At 39.5% G+C, this 22,633-nt stretch overlaps 1 protein-coding gene across 1 annotated transcript; it reads left to right on the top strand.

Moving 5' to 3' along the window:
* Positions 1-94: 94 nt before the first annotated feature.
* LOC140167832 (uncharacterized) lies at positions 95-15,111 on the top strand. Its single transcript, XM_072191127.1, has 15 exons — positions 95-100; positions 606-777; positions 1,126-1,257; positions 1,592-2,065; positions 2,281-2,358; positions 4,351-4,464; positions 5,041-5,154; positions 6,065-6,160; positions 6,624-6,751; positions 6,854-7,082; positions 8,429-8,534; positions 8,861-9,126; positions 11,547-11,613; positions 12,224-12,396; positions 12,895-15,111. The coding sequence occupies exons 1-15, from the start codon at positions 95-97 to the stop codon at positions 13,341-13,343; spliced, it is 2,604 nt and encodes an 867-aa protein (XP_072047228.1). The 3' UTR covers positions 13,344-15,111.
* Positions 15,112-22,633: the final 7,522 nt, after the last annotated feature.

Below are 22,633 nucleotides of genomic sequence, written 5' to 3'. Positions count from 1 at the left end.
GACATGAAGATGTCCAGTTATGTTGCACATTTGTCCAAAACTTTGAACTGGCAGATTGGTAATATTTGGAGGATTAGGCGATTCCTAAGTTTTGATGCGTGTACCAATGCGGTTAGGACTCTTGTCCTGTCCAAGATTGATTACTGCTCCTCCTTGCTTAATGGCATCTCCCAGAAAAACCTCACCCGCCTACAGCTTCTCCAGAACAAGTGCGCCAGACTCATTTTCAGAGAACCAAAATATACGCATACTTCTCCTTTGCTTCATAGTCTGCACTGGCTTCCAGTTGCTAAACGTGTCCAGTTCCGCACTCTCGTCCATGTTTATAAGGTTCTTGCTTCATCTACACCTGAATACCTGTCGTCCATCCTTCACACCCGTCATTCTGGGTACTCTTTGCGCTCTACTGCTGCCACTTGTCTTTCCATTCCAAGATCCCACAAGTTGGCTGGTGACAGAGCATTTTCCATCATTGCCCCTGTTCTATGGAATGGCTTGCCTTCCCACATTCGTGACTCTCCCAATGTCCAAACTTTCAAAAAGAACCTAAAAACTCACCTTTTCACCTAATGTATCCTCCCTCTTGCATTTTTCCTTTTCCATAGCGCTTTGTTTCTTCATTTAAAAAGCGCTCTCTAAATCTGTGTATTATTATTATTATTATTATTATTATAACTGATATTATAACAGAAGTGGTAACCGAGTTGGTAACCTCCCTAGAACCCAGCATTGATAGAACAGACAGTCCACCTGAACCCACGACTGGTTTCAGCTCAGGTATGTAGCTGTATGTCACACAAAAGTACAAAAAAGGTATATAGGTGTGGTGATGTGTCGGGTGTTCGTTTGCGTGCTGGTAGGTGTAGTCTATCTGACAGTCATCTACCTTAAAATGACACGGGTATCTAGTGTTATGAAATATTTTTAAGTCTAACGAACTTAATTTCTATTCTAACTAACATACCACAAGCCCTAATAAATAATTAGGTTTACAGTTATAGTCCTAATCGTTTAGTTAGTTCCAACTAACAGTCAGTCAGGTAGACAACAATGTCACTTGCATATGTGATGTTGAATTAGATTGTTTTCATGATAGTGATTAAGGAACTTACCTTTGTATATTAGTTACAGAAACATCAACAAGAGGTGAGATAACTGATATTATAACAGAAGTGGTAACCGAGTTGGTAACCTCCCTAGAACCCAGCATTGATAGAACAGACAGTCCACCTGAACCCACGACTGGTTTCAGCACAGGTATGTGACACAAAAGTACAAAAAAGGGTGTGTGGTGATGTGTGGGGGTGGGTGTTCGTGTGCGTGCAGGTAGGGATAGTCTATCTGACAGTCACCTGCCTCAAAATGGCACAGTAGTGTTATGAAATATTTTCAAGTCCAACAAACTTAATTTCTATTCTTTCTGTAATGTCAGCGATGAAGGAACTGACCTTTGTATTAATGGTACAAAAACATTATTATTAACTTATTTTAGTTAAACCTAACCTAGCATTAACCCTAATAATTACTTAGCTTTACTATTATGAGTAAGGATAATGGTTAACCCTGACTAAATTAATTTGTTTCTCTCTAGAACCATGCTCAGAGGGGTACTATCAATGTCCTGATGGTAGCTGCATAAATGAAGAATTGAGATGCGACTATGTCACTGATTGTGAAGACAACAGTGATGAAATTGATGGCTGTGTCTGTAATCCAGAAATTGAGAGCCAGTGTGCCAGTGGTGGATGCGTCAATGTTACTTGGATATGTGATGGTGACTCAGATTGCTTTGATGGCAGTGATGAACTCAACTGTACATGTTCTGAAGTGGAATACCAATGTGATGATGGTACCTGTATTTCTGGCTCATTGTCATGTGATTATATAATCGACTGTGGAGACAACAGTGATGAAATAGACTGTGTCTGTAATCCAGAAATTGAATACCCGTGTGTGAGTGGTGGGTGTGTCAATGTCACTTGGATATGTGATGGTGAATTAGACTGTTTAGATGGCAGTGATGAAGGAACTGACCTTTGTACATTCACAACTAGTTCCAGCACAGGTATGCGACACAAAAGTAGTAAAAATAATATATTATTGTGTTAACCCAGAGTAGGGGTGGATAAAGGACTGTGATGAAATTATATGTGCATGGGTTGTCCGTGTGCGTGCAGTTATGGTAGTCCATCTGACAATCACCTGCCGCAACATGGAACTAATGTCTAATTCCTATTCGTACTCTCAACAAACTAACTGACCTTCGCATGTTCATTACAGAAGTGGTAACCAACGCCAAATCAACCAGCACTGTAAGCCCAGTCAGTATATCTGAATCCACAGCCTCTCTAAGCCCAGGTATGTACAATTTTGGTGTCAAAATGAATCAACTAATATTCCAAAACAACTAAAATGTGGAACACAAGCTCTAAAATAATTCTTCAGAATGCAAACATTTGAAAAGAAAAAAAAAACTTTTTCAGGAATTTCCAAAAATAGGGTCGGTATTCTTTTGTACAGTAAATAGAAAAAATAACTTTTTTCTGATTTTTTCAAAATTAGGGTCGGTCGATTGAGGGCAAGCAGACATCACAGATCACCCGGGGTACATACACAGAACCCCATACCTGTTTGATGCTGATGGTAAATCCCCATATGGGTAAAGCAACTGTCATTGGTGCTAATTGGTGCTTGATCTCTTTGGTTGACTGGTCTGTGCCTGATACATTTGCTGAGAAGTAGATTATTTAATTAACAGCAGATGCTAGAAACAACGTTTTAGTTTCATTAGTAGCTCACCAGTGGTGTTTATCATTGCTAACCCCCAGGCCCCCACCTCGAGGGAGTCTTGATTATACGGTGATTATATGAGGGCCGAAACTCCCCAAGACAGGTGGCAATCAAGTGATGATCCGGTTGGTGAAAGCACAAGACGAATTCCATCTGTAGTCTTTGTGTATATTTAACTTATTTCCCGTCACATATTGATTTATCTTGAGGGGATTACAAAAGACGTTAAAACAACACAGGTTGAACTCCTTTCTTCACGAGACAGCAGTATTGGACATTTACTTCGCCATGCTTGTAATTGTGTGATGCCTGATTTAACTGTTTTCTTATTTCATGAGGAGTATATTGTTTGTACTCGTTGTCGTACCCATACTACCTTCGAAGTGATGCAATATTTAAAACGTGTGGTTTTTTTTCTGATAAAAAACATCCTCACCCATTATTGAAGATGAGGAAATATTTTAATACTTATCCAACTTTGGTGCCACTGTCATTCCCCCATTTTCGTGTTCTGGTTAGATTTGTCGCACTTGTTGAGCGAATGTAAAAAATGTAAGCATTAATACAAATTTTGGCATGGAAGAATACTATACCATGAAAAACATATATTTTTGTGATCATATTATATAAATCACAAAAATATAATCAGGGTCTATGTTGTGCTTGGAAATGCTGAATGTTACAAGTTTCACTAAGAACATAATTTATCGTCAGTTGTGGAAAACCTAATAAATAAATCATACATGACCCTTTTACCCACAGTACCGATCATGTTGACACTCACAAGTCAGCTGACTAACATGACTGTCAAAAAGTATACCATATAATATGCAGCATTTATATAAAAATGTTTTGATTACCAGCTACATGTACCTTCGACTATATTTATCAGCTATATATACCTTCGACTATATTTATAAATACGTATTTATAAATACGCATATGACCCATGGGCACGACATACCAAGACCAGCAAGCGTGACCAAATCATCATGCTCATTGAAAAGTATAAAAACTCAATAGATAATATCATCAAATTTGAAAATTATTACACACAGGGGATTCCGAATTTGTAATATGTTGTCAAAAACAACATTTTGAAAGTATTTGCCGACGAGAAAAAATAAAAACATTTACAATATAATCACAAAATTGAACAAAATAGACACTTTTGCTACACAGTAGTCTCGTGTTGTTTACCGCCTTTGCATTCAAATGTCATGAATGTACAGGAAGACCACCCGCTACGCAGAAAGTCACTTAAATAAATATATAAATAAATAAATAAATAAATAAATAAATAAATAAATAAATAAATAAATAAATAAATAAATAAATAAATAAATAAATAAATAAATAAATAAATAAATAAATAAATATATTTCGGTATTTATATATCGCCTTACCACAGACCACGGAATGTTCAAAGCGCTGTAATTTCACTGCCACTTCAAGACTTACTGTCTGCAAGCTGTTATGGCAGCGCGGAGGTGGTTACGTGCGTATTTATTAATATAGTCAAACCATACTGATTACTTTCAATCTTTTGATATAATTTAGACATTGATGATTGTGATCACTCCCGATGTTTACATCGTTCAACGTGTGTCGATGGAATCAATTCGTACACCTGTCGGTGTCTAGATGGATATGCTGGAACACATTGTGAATTAGGTACGTTACTTGGTTTTCGTAACACTATTTTGTGGCTCAGCCGCTTTAGTATTCCAATTCCGTGTATCAGCCTGGTTTTTAATTGATAGAGAGGGTCTTGTAAAGGGATAGAGGGAGCTCACAGAGGTGTTCGTTTAGTGTACTAATGCATTTTCCCATAACTATATACAGCTATCTGATCTAATGTGAGAATGCAATGGCCACACTGTGTAGCACGTACAGTCATACACCTCAGTCAACATTACAATGTTATCATCCAGAATCATGCAGAAAAAAATAATAGTTGGCTTTACATAAAATAAAGAGGCCCCATGTCACTGGGGGAAATGTCCACAAAATTGGTTACAATTTTAAAATTGGCAGATGGGTAGTCATGTACAAAACTTCTTTTAAGAAGCTTTGTACATGACTAGCCATCTGCCAATTAAAATTGTGCAAGATAGAGTCAGCTTGGTTGATTTGACGACTAAGTTGACGCAGATGCCAACCGAAAAGAGTAAGTGCCCTAAAAGAACTGGTTGGGCTTTTCTTTATATTGAAGTTTCCTTTTTTCATTATTAATTCGGTTCTTTCCAGATATTGATGACTGTGCTGCCCTTCGTTGTCTACATGGTTCATCCTGTATTGACAGAGTAGGATCTTATACATGCCAATGTCGTCCAAGATTCTCAGGAGTTCACTGTGAAAATTGTAAGTCAAACTTTAGTTTAAAGTACCGTATGTGTTGACACTTTAGCTTTTCCTTGATTTAGTCCCACAAGGTGCTTGAATCGGGATGCAAGATAGTACCAGACCAGTGGGGGATTGGGATGTGAGATTCATGATAAATTCATTAGTTCATATTACTTATTAGTTAGTTATGGCCAGGAGCAGATTCAAAACCAGCCAGAAGTGGTATGACTAGCTAGAGAAAGATAATCGTACATAATTTATGGCCTCAAAGTGGTTATCGTGCCGTATCAGGGGCGTATGAAGTGGTTACATGATGCTCCACACGGGCGGCTTACATGGCGAAGGGTGGTGTCTGAGAGCAATGCGCCCCACCCCCCGAGAAGTTAATTTAGACTGAAAGCCGTGTTGGAGATGCGTAGCTAGGGGTTGTGGCACCCTTAGCTAGGGATACATAAAGCCCACCCCCACTCTTGAAACAATTGCGCGCGGAGTGCGCGAACATTTGCACAAATAGGGCCTACCACAAATTAATTTTTAAAACGACTATTCGCTCGCGCGAAAATTTATGACTTTCATCGCTTGGATGGGGGCACAGAATCAATGCTGAATTGGTCAATCCGGCACCCCCTCCCCAGGTGACGCCCAGGGCACCCCCCCCCCCATTTCCCCCCAACCCCACCCCTGTCGCTACGCCACTGCCCATTTGAAGTCATTTGGTATACCGTTTTTGCTGACTTGGCGCTAATATAATTGCTGGGCTACTCACGATCAACCCGGCTTCGAGGCTTTTATACGGGTAGGCCTAGTAAATTACATGATATTTTACTTTTACTTTTCTCTTTTTCCCCATTTCCTCTTCTCGTTTCTTTTCTTTATTCTCCCTTTCTTTTTATTTCTCTGTTGCATCATAATTGATTTTGTTTAACAGACTGTGAATCTGATAGTGACTGTGACAATGGCGGTACCTGTGATAAAGGTGAATGTGTATGCTCCTGTGAGTTCCATGGTTGGTGGTGTGAAGAGGGTAAGTACATCCTACGGGGAAGGGGGATTTTTTGAAATTTAATTGGTCCTATGCTTGTACTTTTTTTGTAGTCGTGGTGCTAGCTAGAAATTCACTCCGTGGAAAACATTTCAGACATCACCACTGCATGCTTCTATATACAAAGGGTCTAAAATGATTCTTTGCTTTTACAGGACAAACAATTGCATTCTTGGCCTCATTGTAGGACCCAATGTTAATCAAAGTACCAACATTTTTCTACGTCTTAGGGCTTTCTTGTGAAAACCAATAAGCTTAAAAACTGATAAAGATATTGTTAGTCATGAAAACGCCTTTTCATAACAGGACATCCCTACTTATTGAAACAAATGGTTTAAATGTTGATTGGATGAAAATGTATTACACAACTTTTAAGGGCACTGCCACATTTTTACACCATTATTGACTGTATTTGTTTTACAATTTTATATGTATGATTTTTCAGCTGCACGATGTTTTGAGACTTCCATGACATTGGTCGAGCTTGACGGTCAACCTATTGAGTTCACACCAGATCTTCAAGATCCAAACTCTCAAAGATTTCAAGATCTTGTGGATAGAATCACTCCATTGGTAAGACTATTTATTGTGACTTCATACCAAAGAAGGCCGGATTGTGATTAGGTACCATGATATCGTTATGATCTATAAACCGGTCCCTTTTCTACTCCATAGATTCATAGTCTCATCTTTGCTACGGCTACAGCATTCAAGTACTACTACACGGACTCACTCATCATCAAAGGTTTTGAGGAAGGGAGTGTCAAAACTATCTACCAACTACAGTTTTCAGATGAGGTTTCTCTGACGCCAGAGGTACTAGAGGAAGACATTCAACGGGCTATATCAGAGGGCGCAGTTCCTCAGTTAGGAGTTAAAGAAGGATCTGTGATTACTAAAAGAGGTAAGCTAATATGAAACTGAGTTGTTTGCCATACGAACCCATTTGTTATGTTTTTATATCAAGATTTCTTCCAATTAAAATGTCCAACATGCTGACAATCTTTTGAAATTGGACTGAGCCTTTCCGAGTCATAATGTAATTATTTCGTGTAATCTAATCCTAACTCTAACCCTAATCCTAACCCTAAGCCTAATCCTAATCCTAACCCTAATCCTAACCCTAATCCTAACCCTAATCCTAACCTAACCCTAACCCTAACCCTAATTTCGTGTAAAATTACATGAAGGAATAACCCAAATTGGTCACGCAATGGTTGCCAGAAGCATTTAAATGTTGAGGTGTATAAAGGTCATATAAACATTTAAGAACGTTTTAAAGCGTTTTCATATAATTATGTTGTCATAAAACATTTGCAACTAATGATATTTAAGCATCTACAAAATGTTTTCTTTCAAAAATGTTTGCACAAATGTGTGGTTTTATCTTCATGTGAGCTGTGAGCCTTATCACGAATTTCAAATTACAGCAGATTTGGTTTTAGAGTTTAGGGTTAGAGTGTATGATTAGAGTTAGTGCTATTTCGTTATGCTTACATAAAGTTAAGACCAAATGTTTGAAAGAACATTTTTAACAATAAAGAGTTTTTATTTGTCGGATTGTTTCAGGCGATTGGTAATTTGTTGATAGACAAATCGAATGCTTTTACTCACTTTTCTGAACTTTTGATGACAAGTTGTGTTATCTTGATCACAGATGTCCAGGCTCACTGCATTTCCCGCCGCGGGACTTGGTAGTCTCCTTTTCACAGTTTGGTGATTAAAAAGAATCTCTAACTAATCTTGTCGACCGGAAGGGAGCAAATATAATAGACCAAGCCTTAAATGTAGTCAATTTACCAGGAAAGTCTGAAAGCCATGATCAGTGGCGACAAAACCATGAATCAAGTCATAGAGATGTATTCTCTAGATCGCGTCTACGACTCGCTGTTTAAGCAATCACCAAACTATGGGGATGAGACTACCAAGTCGCACACCGGGAAGTGCAGTGAGTCTGGATATCTGTGATCAAGATGACACTTGGGGATGTAATCGAAAACTTAGAAAAGTCAGTAAAAAGTATTGGATTTGTCTATCACAAGTTACCAAACATTTTAAAAATACTCTGGTACTGTTTTGCCACGTTTTTGTGATCTTTATAATAACCCAACATTGAAATATTAGTGACATGTTTTAATTTTTTTTTTAAATCTTTTAACAACAGTCTAAAAATATATTTGTACTGTTACTGTTTCTTCTGAATTTACCGTTTCTGCAATGTTGACTGTATGTATAATTTCTTTCAATCAGTTGGAGGGCCACCAAGTACTAAACCAACCAAAGTCTTTTTATATCTTGGGTCTGGAATGGCGTTATTTGCAATCATTTGTATCTTCATCAGATACATGGGAAACAGGTAAATGACAAATGATTTACACCATAAAATTACATAATGAAATAAATAGATAATAATAAAAAACTTGAGGTCGATCTCCTCAGGATATGTTACAATATTCCTGTAAATAATATGTGAATAGTAAAAAGCATTTACAAAGCTGCATTTTGCAGAAACCCTATTGAAATTGAACTACCAGTTCCATAGATATGAGCAATTAAAGACTTTCCAAAACAAGAGGAAACAAAAATATTTCCTCTGTTTGGCTATATCTCAAAATCAATATTTCCAAGTTCCGACTGATTTTGCTTGATCGCATCACATATGTTGATTTTGATATGTTTCAGAGCTCTTCGAGCAGACAAGGAAAATCAGCTCATGTTACATTTGTGTGTAGCATTGTCTGGACTACTCATCATGATAGTACTACTTGCCATCTTTGTAGACTCTACCATTGAAGGGCTTGATATTGATAAGATAGGTTGCTATGTATTAGCTGGATTTACTCATTATTTCTTCTTAGTATCTGGATGGCTAACTGTGGTACAAACTCTATCACTCACCCGTAATCAATTCAAGAATGGCATTACGGTTGCAGTAGTTTTCGCTTGGGGTAAGATGTTGTAATTTTTGTGCAGTGTTAATAAGCTATGAAATAAAAATATAAGGTAAAAATTGCCCTTCCCCGGGTATAATTGAAGACAGAATTAATAAAAATTCCTTTAAAAAAGGAATGGGGCGCCCAATGTGAGCTTGGACGTGATGGTGAATTCCATGGTGTGTAGATCTGGTATTATAATGATTTTTCTAGGGAAGAGTATATAGAAGATGATCAAATGCAAGATAAATGTGTTTGATTGGGGAAGGTGTATGACAGGACCGTTTTGGATGAAATAAATGGGAATGAAGCTTTCGTGTCAATTTGCGATTATGTGGGGTGGGGATTTCTGTTTTTGGGACCTATTGTAGTGAGGATATTGCTTTGGATATTGAATATTGTTGAATTTCGTTATGCAGGGGTATATGATGAATAGTGCTTGGACGTGATATGGTGAATTCCATGGTGTGTGGATTTGGTATTATAATGATTTTTCTAGGGAAGAGTAGGAAATGATCAAATGCAAGAGAAATGTGTTTGATTGGGGAAGATGTATGACAGAACCGTTTTGGATGAAATAAATGGGAATGAAGCTTTCGTATCAATTTGCGATTATGTGGGGTGGGGAAAAATTCTGTTTTAGGACCTATTATAGTGAGGATATTGCTTTTGATATTGAATATTGTTGAATTACGTTATGCAGGGGTATATGATGAATAGTATAGAAGACACAAATAAGTAAGCTCCCCTGGCAAAATATGGGGAGGGTTATCCCCCACCCGGGATCTACGCCTATGTTGACAAATAGAAAACGTTAAGTTTTTATAAATGTATAACGTCTGTGATACATATACATCATCTACTTGCTAATACACTGAAAATCAAATAGAGATGAAGGATAAACAGGAAGAGTCTTTCAAAAAGACACAGTTCACGAATCAGGTGTATAGTCATTTGTTGTAACTTTCCATTTTCATAAACCTATCTGCACTAATCTTACAATAATTCGTGATTTGAGGCATAATGATACCTACATCCTGACTCTGACATCTCCCCAGCAAAACGTTCCAAGTCAATTATACCATGCATATAATAACCTTTGGCCTACTAGAGCTCTAATTCAGATAACATCTATTTAAGCAAACATTACTGGGTACTATGGACCACAAGAGTCTCATCCCAATGGCATAGTCCAATAACCTCAATTACATAATCATAGTGCAAAATAGTGCAAAAATCAAGTTGCAATTGCAGAGTAGAGTTGTGTACCCAAATCTTCCAAGGATGAATGTACAAATGTATTAGCGTTTAAGAACTGTTAAGAACTGATAGATGAGCATGCTGTGGATCCTGTTGTATGGTCAACTGTCACCGTCTATCGGGTTCTAAGACACACGGTAAACTGGTTGAAGGCATACAAAGGTCAAAGGTCTGGATTTATTAGGTGTTTTTATAAGTCCATTAATTTTGTATTTTAAACAAAGAATATTATACGCTCAACATTTTATCCCGTGCATATCAGAAAACAATAATAAAATAAAATCCAAACAAATTGTGGTTTTATTTCTGAGTTGGGCATATGGGCATAATTTTAGCAAAACAATTGCGAAGTAAATCTAGCAAGAGTGAAATTAGAAGCTTTTCACAAAGTCATGCCTATAGGTGCGCCCGCTTAAGGCGGGCGCCCCAAAAAGATAAGTTTGCGTATGACGTCCTGTCAACTAGACCGAAAATGCTGTACTGCACAGGTCAGCAACTAATCACGCCGCACCTTTGCCCATTGTAAAGCATATTTTAAAAGGGCATTTCGTGATCCACAGCCTCATTCACAGCCTCATCCTCCCACTTTTCTCCTAAAAAGTTGAGATTTTTATACCACTGGAAAGCTCTGGGTACCTAATACTTATGTGTACACCAAAATTTCTTGCAGATTAATTCGTTTAGCAAAAATATCGTCATATCATATTTGAATTTCATTCTGGTATACCAGAACGAAATTACAGCAGTGGCCTATGGAGAAGGGTAATATACATAATCATGCATAACTCGCAAACGCAAAATCGGAATCAACTGACATTTTAGGAATACGCTTTTTTCGTGGATATCTACTGAAAAATGTCAGAAAAAGAGCAGCTAGGATCACGAAATCCTCCTTGTTTAGTTTCGCGAAAAGTGAAAAACAAAACGTCGACATAACAGCCCATGTTGTGGTTGACAGGATAATCACATACATGCAAACGAAATTTGGATCGTTAAATGTCCACATGAGCATATGTTCAGATGACACAAAAATCGGACTCAAGTAATCAATATCCTAAATCAATAAAAAAAAAATCAACATTTCCGGGTAAAAAAGGGCTGCTTAAATTATCACAGGTTTCAAAAGTTGTTCTGTTCATTGTATTCCTGCATTATCTCTTTCTTTTTTCATTCAGGTATTCCTCTGATTTTGGTCCCCATAATAGGAGCAATTTCCCAGGACGACTATGCAGATCAAAAATTGTAAGTATCTTCCACAGTCCAAGTTAAACTTTAAGATCCTGCCATCGCAACTACCACATCGACAATCAGAGCAAAATAAGCCACTGTCATAAATTACGGTAATTAGCTGGTTGCATAGTTTGGCATTTAGAAATCTATTCTTCATAATTTTAAACTAATTGTCTCCGGCAGTTAGCACACAGTAAATTTTTTTTTTGAATGACCCTTTTGACCCTTGTTTAATGAAGCAGTGCATTGTGGCAGGGGTACTACCCTGGTCCTGGACCATATGGTCCATGGTCCAGGTCCAGGAGCATGTTTGACTTATAAATGTTTTCAGTTTAAGTACATGCTCCAGGAGCATGTTTGACTAATAAATATTTTCAATTCAAGTAATGCTCCAGGAGCACGTTTGAATTAGAAACATGCTCAGGAGCATGTTTGTCAAACATGCTCCTGGAGCATGTACGTAAATTGAAAATATTTATAAGTCAAACATGCTCCTGTAGCCAAAAGCTGGGTACTCAACAATTATAGATCCCATGGGGATGTACATATAACCTGTTTAATGTAGTAATCGTTACATTACAGTCACTAATCTTTCTGTTTGTATTTTGCTTTTTATCTATAGCTGTATGTTACGTGAAGAGGTCCTTTTAGTCACTCTTGTTGCTCCTCTAGGTTTGTTTCTACTTATCAACATTGTGCTGTACATAAAGAATTCAAAGAAGAGACTAGTACCGATCAAACAGCTGAAGAAGACTTTTGCTATTCTCTTTCTGGTTGCCATCATATGGACATCAGGTATGTATCTATTAATCAATAAATTAATTGATTAATCAATGAACTACATTTTTGATTATTTATTTATTTATTTATTTATTTATTTATTTATTTATTTATTTATTTTATTATTTATTTATTTATTTATTTATTTATTTATTTATTTATTTATTTTTATTATTTATTTATTTATTTATTTATTTATTTATTTATTTATTAACGTCTATTGATTTATACTACTAACATCGAAGGAAAATCTCCTTCACGGATGTGTGTCCATCGTTTCGGTCTGATCACAGGATCTTTTTTTCTTTCATTTTTTTTTGTGAGATCCTTTACCGAGTCAGTGGTGCTTGGCACACATCCTCTGCTCCAGAAACTGTGGCATGTACATTAACATGTTACCTCTCTTCTTTTACTTGAATAAACGTTGGTTTCTTTTGACAAAAAGGGGGGAAATTACCAATCCACGAACTACATTTTTTAAACACTTTAAAACTTTTACTTTGTGTCATCCAGGAATCTTATCATTTGTACCCGGGGTTTCACTCGTCTCTACACGCACATTGTTCTTCGTGTGCTGCTTCGCGTTCACTTTTGGTCTCATCATTGTGTATGCAAAGACTACTGCAAAGGACTTGGCCATTTCAGAAGAAACGCCTGCAAAGGAAGCTGATCCAAAGGGAATAGAACTGGATAATGTAGTTGTTGAGAAAGTGGCAGATAGTAAAGAAAATGCCAAGAGTGATTCAGAGGAAGAAGCTATGGACAGCCAGAACGAAGATGAAGTGATACAAAATGACCAAGATGAAGAAAAGGATGAAAAAGATGAAACCCAAGATGCAGATCAAACTGCAGAAGATTCTGAATTGGTCAAGAAAGATGCCCCTGAGAACGACGATAAAGAGGAGAAAGGGGTCACTAATGAAGGGTTTGAGAAGGAAGATGAGTCAAAAGATGACAGTTAAATGTGAACAAAAACTTACAGATAAATTCTAATCACATGATGCAACAGTAAGCTTAGACTATATTATATATTTATAAATACGCACGTGATTACCTCCGCGCTGCCATAACAGCTTGTAGATAATAAGTCACGAAGTCACCTTCTACATATAGCGGGTGGTCTTCCTATACATTTGAATGCAAAGACGGAAAACATGAGACTACTGTGCAGCAAAATTGACTATTTTGTTCACCTTTGTGATAATATTGTAAACGTTTCTGTCGTTGAATATTTTTTCCATCGTCAAATTCTTTCAAATTCATACTCACAAATTCAGAATACCCTCATGTGTAATAATTTGCTATTCAATTAATACTTAAATTCGATGATAAATATCTACAGAATTCCTATCCTTTTCTGTATAGTGGTCAATGCATGAGAATCTGGTCACGGTAACATGTCGTGCCCATGGGTCACGTGTGTATTGATTCAAGGGGTACAGGGCATTAGTCCGACACGCCGCTAGTCCGACACGCCGCTAGTCCGAATCTGAAATGCACTGAACCAGTCCGCCGACACGCCGCTAGTCCGAATCTAAAATACACTGCGCTAGTCCGAAACTGAAAACCATTGCGCTAGTCCGAATTTGAAAAACACTGCGCTAGTCCGAATTTGAATTGGGGAAAACACTGCGCTAGTCTGATATTCGGACTAGCGCAGTGTTTTTCAGATTCAACTAGCGCAGTGTTTTTCAGATTCAGACTAGCGCTGTAGTTTTAAGTTTCGGACTAGCGCCATGGTTTTCAGTTTCGGACTAGCGCAGTGTCGGACTGAAGAAGTGTTTTCCAAATTCGGACTAGCGCAGTATATTTCGGATTCGGACTAGCGGCGTGTCGGACTGTTGCAGTGGTTTTCATTTTCGGATTAGCGCATGCTTTATTTTCGGACTAGCGCCGTGCTTTTCATTTTCGGACTGACGTACCTCTAAGTATAGGGAATTTGTGTTGTCGGACTAGCGGCATGTCGGACTAGCGGTGTGTCGGACTGAGCGGTGCACCCCGATATGATATGCAAGGATGATATAAAAATATAATTTCAAGAAGATAAGCCGAATTTCACACTACGATAGCAAACTTTTTCACAATTTCTTAGTTCTTACATGAGCGAACACACTTTCCCTGCAAATACCAATATTAGCAATTAGCTTAAATGTCCACAATCATTGGCCTGGTCAACTGGCTAGTTGGTAGGCGACCTTGTCCTTATAGATCACACCCCTGTATGTAAGTATACATGTCTTGACTTAGGTAGTGTCTGGACTGACATGCCCTGGGCCACATAACTCAATTATGTAGTTCATTTTTCCAGGCCCGGCAGTATGTATATCCGGGAGTCATAATTTCTGTGATTTGAATTTTGACCCTATTGTTATTGTCCGTTACCAATTAGCCTTTTCGAAGCATGGCGTACACAATAGGAGGGCAGTATTCAATATGGATAAAACCCCCAAATACGAAAGCCTTTACCCATTTCGTGCAGCGCCATCCTATTGTGTCCGCCATACCTCTAAAAGGCTAATTGATGTTGAACCAAGATTCTGTGTTCAATATATTTTCTTAAAAGATTACAATGTTTTATTCTTATATTCCTCAAGACAAATAGTTATAAAAAACGAAGGTTGATGGTAAATTGGTCAATTGTGTGAAACATTATGTATGCCTACATTCATAGTTATTGTAATTATTATGAATATTATTATTATTATTATTAAACTTTATATCTCATCAATACATTGGGTCTTTGTATCTTTTCAGTTTCTGTTAGTCGCAAAACGAAAACGCAAGGGTTTATGTGAGTTGATCTGCAACTTGATTTCATCGTTAGGTTTGGCGTATCAATTCATTTTATATTCTTATATCAATAGAAGTGGGTGGTTATAAGAATGCTGACAATCATACTCATATCTGTCAATAAAGGATAGATACAACAATTTATATGGAACACCGATGTTTGAAGTTGTCAAGCGCTTTAAGGGGGTACTACAACCCTGGCCAATGTTGTGCCTATTTTGCTATTTTTGCATTTTTCTCAAACATTATAGCGCATTGGTGACAAGTAGGACAAAGTAGTACAGCTACTGCACTGAAAATTTATTTTTGACTGTAACTCCACAACTGTTGTCTGTGTTGAAATAAAATTTCCAGCGCAGTAGTTGTAGTCCTTGCCCCTATAATATACATATTGTCCAGTGCAATGACGTCCCAGTAATACAATGAAGGCTGGCAACAATTGAGCACAAATAACCATGACGTCATTGCACTAGACAATTTCGGCGCGGGAATTTTGAATATCGCGTATCGAGAGCCGGCTCTTTTAATTCGTTTTTATGGTCAATATGAGCTTCTTTATAAAACCATGTGATTCGTGCTTGATAATTATTTTTCAAACATATAAGGCATAATGTTCTTCTTCTTCTTAGCGTGTCCAAGTGCAGGGTCAAATGCGCCCGAGCCAATAGCTGACGCAGTGACGAGCAGAATCGTTGAATTCAGCTAGGTCCTCATGTGTGCAGTGTTGGCCCATCTGTGGACACACCAACAGGTGTTCCATAGTCTGGAACCGTTCCACACTCACAGGTAGTGTTTTGCCCTTCTGGTAGGTAGCCCCATTTCTGCAAAGCGACCTTGCACCTTCCGACCCCTGATCTTAGTATGTTGAGACACCGCCAGTCAGGCCATGTGGAATCAGCTCCAGGTGGTAGCTGCTCACTGGGTTGCAGTCCCATAGCTGGTGAATTGGGAAATCTCTCTTTCCGCATAATGTTGTGATTGCCGGACACATCCTAAAACGTGCTATTGCTTATGCTTAACCAAAATAATTGGTGAACATTTGTGAACTCCTGCGATGTCCAGTTTAAAGGTCCGTGACCCGATCGACAGCCTCATCCTCCATTCTTATTCATCAAAACTGATATTTTAGTATCAGAAGAAAGTTCATATTTTCTCATTACCACAGTCCCTCGTTCAAGTAATAAGTTTTCGCTTCTCTTTTGTTCACAAACCAAAAAGGAGGGCAGAACTTGTCTGCAATCATAACAGCTAAAGCTAAATTTATACAGCCTGTCTCAAAAAAAATTGTGCAAGTGAAAAGCGCCCTATTTGGCAATTAAAAAATACCGTTGTGACACGATGCTTACTTCAAAGTCAAGGGCGCAGTCTTATCTCTCATTATGCCGTTTGTTCTGTTCAATTTTCTTGTTTCAATCTTGAGATATATTTATTTAACAACGAAAGGGTAAAATCACAATTGTGCCACTTTTACTAGGGAAGAGAGCTGTACATTGTATGTAAATCAATGATAGCTGATGTTGATGCATCAATATCAGCGAGCGTGCATTATTTTGTCTAATTTCTCTCCCAACAAGTAATACGCGTTCATTAACCTATAAGTGTGCAATATTTGTTTGTCTTTTAACATGTCTTGAGCGACAAAGAGAACAGTATTTACCATGATAAAATCATTGACATGCACATGTATTTAATTTTAGAGAGAAAGTGAAATATTTATTTATATTTTAATCTGTTTCAAGCGGAAAAAGAGAATCATTATTCCTGTATCATGATAAAACACTAAAAACAGTAATTTTTTGTTTGTTTTTTGTATTGTTGTGTAATTGATGCATTCTTTTGATTTCACGAAGGAACTCTTGATGAACTTGATGCTATCACTGATTTATGTGTAAAGCCCTCTTCCCTAGTAAAAGTGGCACAATTGTGATTTTACCCTTTCGTCATTAACTAAACATATCTCGACATTAAAACAAACAAATTGAAGAGATCAAACGGCATTTGAGAGCTAACACTGCGCCCTTGACGTTGATGTAAGCATCATGTCACAACGATATTTTCTAACTGCCAAAGAGGGTTTTTACTTGCACAAACAATTTTTTTGAGATAGGCTGTACAATAGCTGAGTGACAGCGACTGGTTTTTACCTAATAAGGTAGAGCGCTTTTTTGTTGCGTTGAGAAAAGCGCTACTACCTCATTGGTCAAATACCTACCGCTTTTCACTCTGTGATAGTGTAATAAATTCAAAGTATAAGAAAGTTTAACTTTACGTCTCACGACCTTTTATATCAGAGCTGTGGTAGCCTGCGGCTTGCATCCACAAGCCTTCGGAGCCACTGGTTTATTCCGTGGTCGTCACGTGACCGCTGGTATTTCTCGGGTCACATGACTTGATGATGTTGTCATAGCTGAGAGGGAGGATGTGCCTGCCCTGGTCCCTGTTCAGGTTGCAGTCTCGTCTCTTGATGTGAATGGCTTCGCGCACTCCCCTACGGTACCAGTCACTTTCGCGGTCCAACACGCGGACATTGTCCCAATCAATGCGGTGCTTAGCCCTTATAGCGTGCTCTCCAACCGGAGAGCTAGGTCTTTCATGTTCCTTGAGTCTATTTCGTAGAGGGCGGGCACTCTCACCAACATAGGTGGAATCACAGTCAGCACATTGGAGGCCGTATACCGCACCTGATTTATCCAATTTGTGTGTGGGATCTTTTGGTGACACCAGTAAAGAACGGAGTGAGTTCTGAGGCTTAATATGAGTTGTTATGTGATGAGATTTGAGCAGACGTTGCAGGCTTTCAGTTACTCCCTCCGCGTAAGGGAGAGTCACGCTGCCTTTATTGGGGTGATCAGTGTTCTTGTTACGACTGCTGCGCCTGTTGCTGTTAATGCTGTTATTTGCTGTGTCCCAGGCCCACTTACGGTAACCACATATAGCTAGAGATTTGCGGATACCGGTTATCTCTTCTTTCTTGTCGTCCTCTGTAGTTACAATGGTGTTAGCCCTGTCAACTAAAGTCCGCACTTTATTCAACTTTAGCATGTTTAGTGTAGAGAGGACCATAAGTATATAACAGCTTAATGTCGCGATTGTGCCAAACAAATATCAGATACATATCCGGTTGTACATGTAACCGATGTTTAATTCGAGTTTTTAACATTAAGTTATTATTCGCGTGGTTGTCTATCCGAATGTCATAAAAATGTTCATAAGGATGCTCATAAGAATTAAGTGGTAGACATGGATTGGTATTGCATTTCTCGAAGAATTTATTAATATTTGAATCTGAAACAATATAGAAACAGGAACAGTTGTGATGATGAAGAAAACATGTCCATAGCCATTGACGGCTGAAGGCTGCAGATGATGTAATTGATCTATTGTGATGCCATATCCCTTGTGGCAAAGCTGCAAGTGTTAGCATGGAGTGTACTGATGGCTGGACGATGTCATCATCTTCTACACTTGCATCTCTGCTGTCCTCTGGAGTACTCCGTTTGGCTCGAAGACGGGCTGATCGCCTTGGAGTTTTCCTCTGGTTGGTCTGCATTGGAACACCTGCCTCGGAATCGGTTGCACTGAGGACTTGATTGGGTGGCTCTGATGCACTGGGCATGGTAATGCTCTCCTCTTCATCACTGTCAGCAGGTTGTGCATGCAAACGTGGAGATCTACAAGGTTCCTGCACTTGAACGGAATTATCTTCTGGGATATCAGTATCATCCAATGGAAGGTAGTTGCATGGGAGGAGCATATTCCTATGTAACACTTTCGTAACTCCGTGACCATCATCCTGCTCCACAGTATACACCGGTAGATCGGGTCGTTTGCTGATAATACGATATACAGGTTGTTCCCAGCGATCAGCAAGCTTGTGTTTACCTTGCATCCCTACCTTCCTGACGAGAACACAATCACCAGGTAACAGTAGATTGTCACGCACACGAACATCATATCTCGCTTTGTTCTTTTGTGCAGCTTCCTTCGTTTTTTCAATGACTGTCTGGTAGGCATGAGAGAGCCTGTCTCGCGGGTACTGTACATAGCTTGTACTATCTTGCTGCTTGGACTGGAGACCAAAACATACATCAATTGGGAGTCTTGAGTGTCGACCAAACATCAAGAAAAATGGGCTGTAACCAGTAGTGTCGTGGCGTGTGGAATTGTAAGCATATGTGAGCCCACAATGCATGAGCAGTTGCCTTTGCTGTTTGGTTACGAGCAGGAACAGTCACTGCATACGTCGTAAAGTGATCCGTAATCACTAAGATGTTCTCCATTCCTCCTTTAGATGGCTCTAGGGTCAGATAATCCATCGATACCAACTCCATAGGCTCTGAACTTGTGATGGGATGTAGTGGTGCCATAGGACTGGTTGTTGAAGTCTTTAGACGAATGCACCTTCCACATGTCCTCAGCTCTTCTACATCCTTCTGCAGTCCTGGCCAAAAGAACCGTTACCGAGCAAGCTCCAGAGTCCGATATCTGCCAAAATGTCTACAGTTGTCATGGATACCACGCAGTGCATCTTGTTGGTGAGATGGTGGTACTAATTGATATTGTGTTGTGCCATCATACTGCCGTACTCGATGGAGGACATTACAGTGAATTCAAGCTTCTGCCACTCTCGTAATAGTTTCCGGACCTCTACTGATTCTTTTGCTCGCTCTGACAGTGTGGGCCGTTTTCATTGATTTTGAAGTAGATGATACGAACTATATCGGCATCATTTTCTTGCAATGTTTGCCAATCTTCCATTGAGATCTTCGGAAGTGTATCGGTTCCTGGCCATTCTTTCGGTTGATCCAAGGTAACAGGGACAGCTTTCATGGACATAGATATTGCCTCTATACATGGATGATCCAAGAGCTGAGACATTGCAGTTTCCTCATCACTGGACACGGTGATTGGCGAGCTTGTGGCAGGCAGTGTCTCTTCAACCGCAGATGAAGATTGAGGTCGTCTAGACAGACCATCTGCATCGCCATTTCGCTTTCCAGGGCGGTAAGAGAGAGTGTAATTGTACGCCGACAAAGCTGCCAAACAACGGTATCCAGTGGCGTCTAGTTTAGCAGTTGCATTTACATATATGAGTGGATTGTTATCTGTAAGCACCAGAAAGTCGCGTCCATACAGATAGTCATGAAACTTGTCCACCACAGACCACTTGAGTGCCAGGAACTCCAACTTGTGGGCTGGGTAGTTGCGCTCACTGCGGTTGAGACCACGGCTAGCGTAGAAGACTACTCGTTCTTTGCCATCTTATTCCTGATATAACGCTGCACCTAACCCTGCTCCACTGGCATCTGTATGTAATACAAATGGCTTGGTGAAGTCAGCATATGCCAAGATGGGTAGGTGAGTTAGCTTTTCCTTCAAGGTCTCAAATGGAGTTTGACAAGCTTCAGACCAGATCCACTCAGGAGCAACCACAGCAGGTTTTTTCTTCTGCTTACCCTTAGACTTCTTCTGAGAACCTCCGAGCAGTGCATTGAGTGGCTTAGCTATCTTGGCAAAGTCTTGGACGAACCTCCTGTAATAGTCAGCGAAACCCAGGAAAGCACGGAGTTCACTAACATTTGTAGGTGCTGGCCAGGTCTTCAAGGCTTCTGTCTTAGCAGGATCCGTAGATATTCCTTCAGCAGAAATGACCAAGATATTGGACCTGCCGCTGAAATAGATGGCATTTGGATGGCTTTCGTTTCAGGCCATAGACTTGTAGTCGTCCAAACACGGCATCTTAACGCTGAAGGTGTTCCTCGAAGGAGGCAGAGTAGACGATGATGTCATCTAGGTACACCAGACATTTCTTTAGATTCATGTCATCCATGCAGCGTTCCATGAGGCGTTGAAATGTTGCGGGAGCGTTGGTGAGGCCAAAGGGCATACGATTACATTCATAAAACCCCAGCGGAGTGGTGAACGCTGTCTTCGCTTTGTCCTCCTCAGCCATCTCGATTTGCCAGTATCCAGACTTTAAATCCAGTGACGAAAACCAACGGGCACCATGGAGCGCATCAAGCTTGTCTTCGATTCGGGGAAGAAGAAAAATATCCTTGATATTCTTCCGATTGTTTGTTTGTTGGTTTATTTCTTCTTTATACTGGGTCCATATTCAGGGGAAAATTTAAATATTCCCCTGTTCTTCCATATGGCCCAGTTAAGCTCTCGAAAGTCAATGCATATGCGAAGGGATCCATCTTTCTTACCGACCAGTACGATAGGAGAGGCATACGGACTGCGTGAAGGCCGGATGGCAGCTGCAGCAACCATGTCCCGAAGATGTTGTCGGACCTCATCGTATTGTGCCGGTGGAATTTGCCTGTGTCGCTGCTTGAAGGGTGTTGAATCAGTCATGCGAATATTGTGTCGGACGGAGCTGACATGACCAAGGTCATGCTCATGTTGTGAGAAGACAGTCTCCCATTTGCCGAGAAGTGCCTCTATTTGCTGCTTTTGTACCTGATCGAGGTCCGTCTCACTCAAATCTACAGCTCTGCTAGTATGCTTTGGGGTGGTGATACAGTTTCAGCAGTCTTGTCATTTGTTGGCGGTGTAGTCGTCTCACTTTGAAGATCACTTGGTATCTGTGACATACTGCCAACTTGCTGTTGATGCACGTGTGCTGTCAGAGGTTCACTATGAAGATCACAGTGTATTGGTTCTACAATCAAAGGTGCATCTAGTCTTCCGATGGCAACTACCTGTTGTAATTGGCAGAGGATCGCCTTTGGATGAATGGAGACAGGACGGTCGGAGGTATTGTGAATCTGAATTGGAACTCTACACTGCTTTCCACTGGGATTCAATTTGATGACTCCTGGCGTCACTAATAGGTTTCGCGCAACATATCTTTTCTGAATAGGCTGGGTTACTGCAGTGAACTGTCCGATGCCTGGCTTACACGGAATGGTTCCCCAGACGACGAACGTCTGTTGCACCATGACCTTGCGAAGGGGCTTGTTGGTCGACCGAACCATTGCAATGTTGCCATCTGGACCAAAGAAACTCTTCTTGTTCTTCAGGCTGGTTAGAGATAGTTGCCATGCTGTTACAAAGTTACCCTTATGAAGAAGTTTGGTTGAAGTATGGTCTAAAACAGGTCTTAAGAAGTTAGTTCCTACTACCATGGCGACCTTCTGATTTTATGGAGTATCTTCAACCACTAGAACTAAGCAACTATATACATACGTTCATGAAAGTTCATCTGTGTTGGTATAAATCATGATTTTGATTTAAACTTTTGATCCAAACACAAGGCATTAATTCCTACCTCGGAAGCAGTTCACATCAAAGCCAACCAACCATCTCTCATCAAAGACGAGGGCCGGTTCAAACTCTCAGGAGTCTACGAGTCTGTTATCAGGTCAACCTTATAGACGTCTAAGATGCATTCTTAGACGTCTAAGATGCAATCTTAGACGTCTAAGATGCAATCTTAGACGCCTAAGATGCAATCCTA

Source organism: Amphiura filiformis, chromosome 1, assembly GCF_039555335.1.
Source record: "Amphiura filiformis chromosome 1, Afil_fr2py, whole genome shotgun sequence".
NCBI lineage: Eukaryota > Metazoa > Echinodermata > Ophiuroidea > Amphilepidida > Amphiuridae > Amphiura > Amphiura filiformis.
The sequence above is the reverse complement of the archived record's forward strand: the minus strand, read 5'-3'. Positions and strand labels throughout refer to the sequence as shown.

Coding starts and splice junctions, on each gene's coding strand:
- LOC140167832 (XM_072191127.1), top strand. Junction 8,535..8,860: donor ATCAGATACATGGGAAACAG/GTAAATGACAAA, acceptor GATATGTTTCAG/AGCTCTTCGAGCAGACAAGG. Junction 9,127..11,546: donor TGCAGTAGTTTTCGCTTGGG/GTAAGATGTTGT, acceptor TTTTTCATTCAG/GTATTCCTCTGATTTTGGTC.